At 54.0% G+C, this 7,539-nt stretch overlaps 1 protein-coding gene across 1 annotated transcript; it reads right to left on the reverse strand.

Moving 5' to 3' along the window:
- Window positions 1-497: 497 nt before the first annotated feature.
- Window positions 498-4,745, reverse strand: ARF6 (ADP ribosylation factor 6). Its single transcript, XM_051622447.1, has one exon. It carries the CDS (start codon window positions 4,208-4,210, stop codon window positions 3,683-3,685), a length of 528 nt encoding a protein of 175 aa, XP_051478407.1. The 5' UTR covers window positions 4,211-4,745; the 3' UTR covers window positions 498-3,682.
- Between the last annotated feature and the right edge of the window lie 2,794 nt (window positions 4,746-7,539).

A 7,539-nucleotide genomic window follows, 5' to 3' on the forward strand; every position in this document is an offset into this window, starting at 1 on the left:
TCACACAAACTCCTACTGTAGCAAAGGTCTGATGGGGAACAGTAAGTGCTGACATTCTGACGAATGACTCACTACTACAATGAAAGAGACACGAGTTTACTCCTCTGGAGCCTTGTCTCCCAAACTCCTGAGTAGTTTAATTAAGTCAGAGTAAGTTCATTTACACAGCCACACCTTGAACTGACATTCAGGTAGACAGAGTCCAGCCTAAACACCTTGGAAAAGGCCGGGATGGGCAGGGACATCCTGAGGTGGTTGCTGGGACATCCCTGCCCATCCCAGCAGCTGCTCCAAGATAAAGTGCAGTGGGAGTATTAAAGAAGTATCATCCTTTCCACTTATAAAAATCTGAGTCTCAAAGGAATTACAGACAGGCTTTCCAAACGGTGAGACACAGAACAGAGACCTCTTTATGTCAGCACAACACTCTGCTCCAGCACCACATTGCCCCTTTCTGTTTCTCTCATAATTCAATATAAGTAACATACCAGGAGAGCTCCGCTGTATAATTGCTTTATTTTCTGCTTATTAGTTCTTTACCAACACTACAGCCATATTGAGAACACAAAATTCCTGTTTACTTTAGTCAGGGAGATCACAGTCTACAAACTCATTCACTTATCAGACACCATGAACGCCATTCCAAACTTACTCCAGGAATTCACATGAACACAAAATCGATGCACTTAAAAAAGAAAATAAAATCAAAACCTCCAGATTTGTTTGTAAATCATAGGAATTCTTACACTTGATCCTGACGGGCTACTTTTACTGCCTGAGAGCCACGAGTCTGTGCTGAGGTTCAGCTACAACCTATAAAGGACATGTGGAAAGTGAAACCTTCTCTCTTGTGTTTGGCAGAAATGGCCATTTATTTTTGATGTCTCTGCCACATGTTGCAGTATTTTTTTCTCCTCTTCCCCCCCCCCCCCCAAAAAAAAAATAATCAGACATTAAAAAAACCCCACTAAAATCAATTCAGAAGCATAATCAGTTTCCTTTCACCTACAAAAACAGAATAACAAAGTTACTACGCAAATACAAAATTGTGAATTCAACTCAAGGTCTAGCAAAGTCTGCCCCAGCACTTGGAAACACAGCAAATCAACTTAAGATGAAACATGAAGTTGTTGAAGTTTTCATGTTGAGTGAGAATAGATTTAAGAAAGTTCAAGAACCATTAACAGAGCTTCAAGTTTTCCAGTTTAGGCATTTACTTGTGCTTGGCTATTTTATTTATGCTCCAGAAGAAAACAGTAACCATATTCTTGTATTTTTAGTCTTTATACCACCACACTATTGGTTAAGTTACATCAACAGAGAAGAAAAATTAAAAAAACAACCAAAAAAAAAGCTAGAAAATAGAGCAATGACATTCCAGTGGCAAAAAGCCTTGAGTGACAAGAAAAAAAAACCCCAAACAAAACCAACCTCACCTCCTCTTCTTTAGAGCTGAGATGTCAGAGTTGTTCTACATTAAGCTTCTGCAGACTCTCTTTAACTCAGGAAGGTTCCTTGTCCATCAATGCTCTATCTTCTAGCATCAAGAACCCATCCAGTCCCGTTTGCCACCCACATCAAGTCGTTTGGAACCATGTTCTAAAGGAACCATATTCTAAAGGAACTTTTAAAGTGGTCCCAAGCATTCAATTCCAGCAGTGAATTCAGCATTTTAATCTTTCCCACACATCTTTGGTAAGAGCTCCATACACAATGTAGGCAGCAGAGTCAACACTGTAGACATGTAGTGTAATGCCCCCAATGTCCTGTGAAACTCATCTCCATGGGAAAACAAAATATAAAAAGGGGGAGAAAACAAAAAAAAAGCCATTTTCTTCTGGTTTTGTAGCATACATTCCTAGAATTCCCCAATTGAGTTTAACTCCTTGAGGAAATCTGAAGTTAATCCTTAAGGCTGAATAAGAACCAGCTGCTTTGACTTTTTTTTTTGCACCCAGCACGGACACTGATGAAGTTTTTACACTAAGACATGCCCTGGGTGGGGGTGTTTCTTTTTGCCAGTCACATCTGCAAAACTGTGATGTGGCAAATGAGCTGCTTGCCCTTTAAGAACTAATTATGGAAGTTTACATTCATAGTCGTGTACTCTCTCTCTCTCTCTCTCCTCCCTGCTCTCATTAGTAGCCACTCAATGGGCTCCCAACATCCAACACAGTTCCCTTCCCACAGGACACAGCAACACACCCGGCTACCCAGACAAGGCTGCAACGACTTGCAGGGTTCAGTGGAGTCTTGGGAACTAAAGCAGGGAGGGATTTCCTCAAAATGGCCCTCACTGAGCTGCTGGAGCCATCCAGCTCAGGTGCAGCTCTGCACAGAACTTGGGAACTCTACAACATGGAAAAGCAAAGTAATAAACTTTCTGTCTCCGTGACACGGATGTTGGAAAGAATGAAAAAATACTTTAATATATAAATGTCCTCAGCTGCCTTGAGATGAAAGCAGTTTGTCTTGATCCCAAGGCAGTGCTAGGTTTTTTTCACCTAAACATCTATGATTTAAAGTAAAACTTGTTGCAACACTTCCATGTTATTGCTGCATCTTCTGGAAGGAAATGATCTTGGATTGACATGAGTATTAAGAACTGCAGCTGAACACCTTTCAAGTTTGCAATGCAAGATAAAAAAAAAAACAAACAACTGAACAGCATCTCCCCTGGAACTCTGACATCATTCATGTCTTAAGTTTGCTATATGGTTGCTATGTAGTTATGGGGAACTTCTTTGCATCCCTTCTCATGCAGGATGGATGGTTCAGAACTTCACAGCTGACATTTCAAAGCAGTTCTTACATGACTGAGCGAGCACTTTGTGCCTGAGATGCACTTTGAACATGTCACAATGGTGTCCTCAGACCTGCCACTGCAGGCAGGGGCTCGTCTGGGTGTTAGTCTGAGATATGAAGACAAGCTGAGAGTCACTGTTTAGTTACAGATTAACAGAACTTGAAAAAAAAACAAACACCAACCAACCAAACAACAAACCAACCGAACAAAAAAACAAGCAAAAAAAAAAAAAAAAGTCCTTAATATAAAAAGACAGACTGCAGTTTGATTTTAAGCAATCATTTTCAGTTTACTAGATGAAACAGACCTAGCAACATATTCTGGGTGAATGCAAAAAAGTAGCAATCTACAGCAAGTGAGAGAAGGAAAAAAAATAATAATATAATAATAAAAAAAAAGGAGAACCAGAAAGCATACACTGAAAATGGTACCCCTCCCCCAACCATCCCCTGAAACAATCAAACCATCTTAAGGGCTATCAAGAGAAGAAGAAGAAAAAAAACAACAAACCCAACAAAACAAAAAGGAAATAAAAAGAAGTTACTTAGCAAGTCTACAATGTGTCTTTCCCCTGTTTGCTGGAAGTCTGGAAGGCTGCGAGTCTGCCAGAGCATCTAGTGCTTGTGTTCGTGTCACACTGGGAGGTTAGAGCATCCTAACGCCAAGCAAGGAGAGTTAGAACAGGAATCCAGTCAAGTGTGCAGAAGGAAAGGGTGGCAAATGGAGAAAGGTGATCATAATCCTATGGATGCCTTTGTTTCACTTTTCAGTAGAGAATCATTCTTCCGGGAAGCCATGTGGGTATATTTTTTTTTTTGTGTGGTTTTATTTTTTTTTTTCTTTAATTCTTTGTAGACTAAATAGTTAATTCTCTCATTAGGATTTATAGTTGGATGTTAACCATGTCAGCCCTTCATAGAGTCCATCCCCTGTAGTAGCACAGGAGGGCTGCACGTACCAATTCCTATCCCTGATTCGGGTCAGGCCCAGTTTCTCCTGGATCTCGTGGGGTTTCATGGCATCGGGCAGGTCCTGCTTGTTGGCGAAGATGAGGATGATGGCGTCCCGCATCTCCCGGTCGTTGATGATGCGGTGCAGCTCCTGGCGGGCCTCGTCGATGCGGTCGCGATCGGCGCAGTCCACCACAAAGATCAGCCCCTGCGTGCCCGTGTAGTAGTGCCTCCAGAGGGGGCGGATCTTGTCCTGGCCCCCCACATCCCACACGTTGAACTTGACGTTTTTGTAAGTAACCGTCTCCACGTTGAAGCCCACGGTGGGGATGGTGGTAACGGACTGGCCCAGCTTCAGTTTGTACAGGATGGTGGTTTTACCGGCCGCGTCCAGACCCAGCATCAGGATCCGCATCTCCTTGTTCCCGAAGATCTTGGACAGCACCTTGCCCATCTCGGCGGCATCCAAGGGGCGCGGGGGCCGGGGGGGGTGTGGGGGCAGCGGCGACCCACCCGCGCAGCCCGCCTGGGGCCCGAGAGGCGCGGGGCAGGGCCGGGCAGGGCCGGGCCGGGCGGGGCAGGCGGGGCTCAGCGCCGGCCGCGCATGGGGCGGCTGCGGAAGGAGCGGGGCGGGGGTGCGGGGCGGCCTGGCAGGGCGCTGCGGCCCGGGAACAGGCGCCGCGCCGCGCTCCGCTTCTCCGCCGGGCCCGAGGCGGCGGCTCCGCCCGGCTCCTCGCCTTGGCTCCCGCCCCGGCGCCTCAGCTCATGGATGCGGGCTGAGGCGGGGCGGCGGCGGCGGCGGCGGTGGGGGGGGGAGGGGGGCGGCTCCGCGTCCTGCCTGCGAAGGGACGGAGAGAGCGGGAGCGGGGCGGGCAGGGTTACCTGAGGCGGCGGGGCCGGGCCCGGGGCCGCTCCGCTCCGCGCCGCTCCCTCCGCCGGAACAGCCGCCGCGCGCGCCGCCGCACTGCCCCGCCGCGCCCGCCGCGCCTGCGCGCGCCGCCCCGCCCCGCCCCGCCCCCTTCCGGCCCGCGCCGCCCCGCGGGAGCGCACCGCGCCTGCGCCGAGCAGGGGGGCGGGGCGGGGCGCTCGGGTGCCCGCCGGGCCAAGTGCGCATGCGTCGCTACCTCCCCGCCCTCCCCCCCCCCCCCCGCCTCCGTCTGCAGCCGGGGCGGGGCGCCGCTCCCTCCGCTACTGCGCATGCGTGAGAGGGCGGGACCGGGCGGGGCCCGGGCTCCTGCCTGCAGGGCTGCGCATGCGTAAGGCCGGGCGGGGGCGTTGCCGGGGCGGGGCCGGGGCGGGGCCCGGGCGGGGAGGGGCGGGGCCCGGGCGGGGAGGGGCGGGGCCCGGGCGGGGAGGGGCGGGGCCCGGGTGGGGAGAGGCGCCACGCGATCCCACGTCAGCAGCGGCACGCGCGGGGCTTCCGGGGCGGCGTTAAAGGGGCCGGCGCGGCGGGGTCCGGGGGCACAGCGGGTCCGGTACCGCAGCGGTTCGGGCACCGCCCCGCCGGGAGCTCGTCCCTCTCGCCCGCTGGGGAGCGCGGCCCCGCCGCTCCCACCCGTCGCTCGGGCCGGCGGTGGGCTTGGGGCAGGGCGAGCGCCGCGGGTTCCGGGGGCAGCAGGAGGCTTGGCAGGGCCTGGGGGCTGTGGGGACAGCCCGAGCTGTGAAGGGCGGGCGGCTCGGGGCTGTGCGGGGGCGGGAGGAGGCCGGAGGAGCGCCCTGAGGCGGCTGGCGTGCCCGGTGCCGCAGCAGCGAGCCCGGCCGGGCGGCGAGCCCGCCGAGGGGCGGCTGGGGAGGGGCGGTGGGAGCGGGGAGGTGGCTCGGAGCCGCCCTGCCGCTGTGTCTGCTGGGCCGCCTCCTCGCCAGAGCCTTCTGAAAAGGGTAGAACTAAACCCCGTCTTTGGATGCTGTGGGTTCTTTTTGACACAGGGTGGTGAAGCACAAGGGAGGTTGCCCAGAGCTGGTAGGTGCCCCATCCTTGGAAACGCTCCAAGGCGGGTTGGATGGGGCTCTGAGCAACCCGTTACGGTTCAAGATGCCTCTGCTCACTGCCGGGGGTGAAGTGTCCCTTCCCACAACAACCATTGCATCGCACACGCGTCATCTCGTGGTCCCTTGTTGCCTTGGGGTCCTTGCCGGTAGCTCGGGCCGGTGAAATCCCGGCTGTGGCCGCGCCGCAGGGAGCGGGGGCAGTGCCCGTGTGCCTGGACGCTGCCGTCCCGCCAACCGCAGGAGCAGGGCCCCGCCGCGCCCTGCTTGGCACGGAGCAGCACCCTCTGCGTGCACAGCACAGACACGCTCGGCCAGTTCCGCAGGCACCACGTGTCACAGCACCCGGCGGAGCAGCACCAGGCTGGTTCTGGTGTGCCGGAGCAGGGGGCTGCCCACCCACCTGCTGGCAGGGCCCGTGGGCAGGAAGGCAAGGGGAAAGCAAGCCTGCCTTGGTAGTTGCCCCTGAGCTGGCGCAGGGGATGTGGGAAGTGGCACCCAGAGCACAAAGCCACGTGCTGCGGGTACCTCGGGGTTGGTCTTCAGAGAGGCCGAGTGACGTGGGCACCCCCTGGCCTGCACAGCTCTCAGAGAGCACAGGCAGGCTTTCACTTGGGAGGGACTGACTTCACCGTAGAATGGTTTGCGTTGGAAAGGACCTTCAGCATCATCCAGTCCCAACCCCCTGCATGGGCAGGGACACCTCCCACCAGCCCAGGCTGCTCCAAGCCCCATCCAACCTGCCCTTCAACACTGCCAGGGATGGGGCAGCCACAGCTTCCCTGGGCAACCTGGGCCAGGGTCTCACCACCCTCACAGCAAAGAATTTCTTCCTAATGTCTAACCTCAGTCTCCCCTCTTCCAGTTTAAAGCCATTCCCCCTCATCCCATCCCTCCCTGCCCTTGTCCCAAGTCCCTCCCCAGCTTTCCCGGAGCCCCTATCCTTCAGTCTCTTACAAAATACCAAACATTGAGTTAATTTTTACGACAGGCATATTTGTACAGTTACGGGGTACATGCAGAGTCTGTTCCCCCTGGGAACAGCAAAAGGGAAACTGTTTGGTGTCTTTACAGTCTGAAAGAACAGGAGATTTCCTCGACTACACAATTAAGCGGATGACAACAGGAGCTGCTGAGGAAGCCGTGCTCTTTCATGCAGCCAGCAAAGAGGGAGGATGCCAAGGAAAACATACCATCCGTGGCCTCTTCCCAGGAGCGTGTGCAGGCTGTGCTGGGGGTGCAGGCTGCTGACAAGTGTCCCTGCGTGCATTGGGCAATGCCAGAGCCCCTGCTCTGGTGTTCAAAGCTACCTAATGTAGCTTTAAATGGGATGTACTGCAAACTGTGGCGGTCCCACTGGATACAGCCGGTTCAGTCTCCCCTCACTAGCATGGGAAGTTTATCTAAGTAGAGCTTACTGCCAAGCAGGGCTAAAATTAACACCAGGATGTGGATGTTAGTGGGTTTCTACTTGGCTCTGTTCCGTGTGACCGTTTCCGTGCTGGTAAACGCGAGCAGCAGTTTATTAGGCTAGGCAGGAGTTGTACAAGACCACGGGCCTTTACCAGAATAGTTGGGAAAGGAGAGGTCAGAAGCTCTGAAGTGCTGCCTTTGTCCACGTGCAGGCACCAGTTGCTCTACCCTGGCCCCAGAGCAGCGTTTGCTGGTTTCAGGAAATGACTCTGCCTTGGTAGCGCTTTTGTTCTGACTGTGTGGAGCGCTCAGGGGAGGGTGCAACCGCATGGGAGGTTTTATCTGCTTCTCTTTTTAACGGCAGAGAGTTCGGTGCTTTCTGCT

This window comes from Apus apus, chromosome 5, assembly GCF_020740795.1.
Source record: "Apus apus isolate bApuApu2 chromosome 5, bApuApu2.pri.cur, whole genome shotgun sequence".
In the NCBI taxonomy this organism is placed as follows: domain Eukaryota; kingdom Metazoa; phylum Chordata; class Aves; order Apodiformes; family Apodidae; genus Apus; species Apus apus.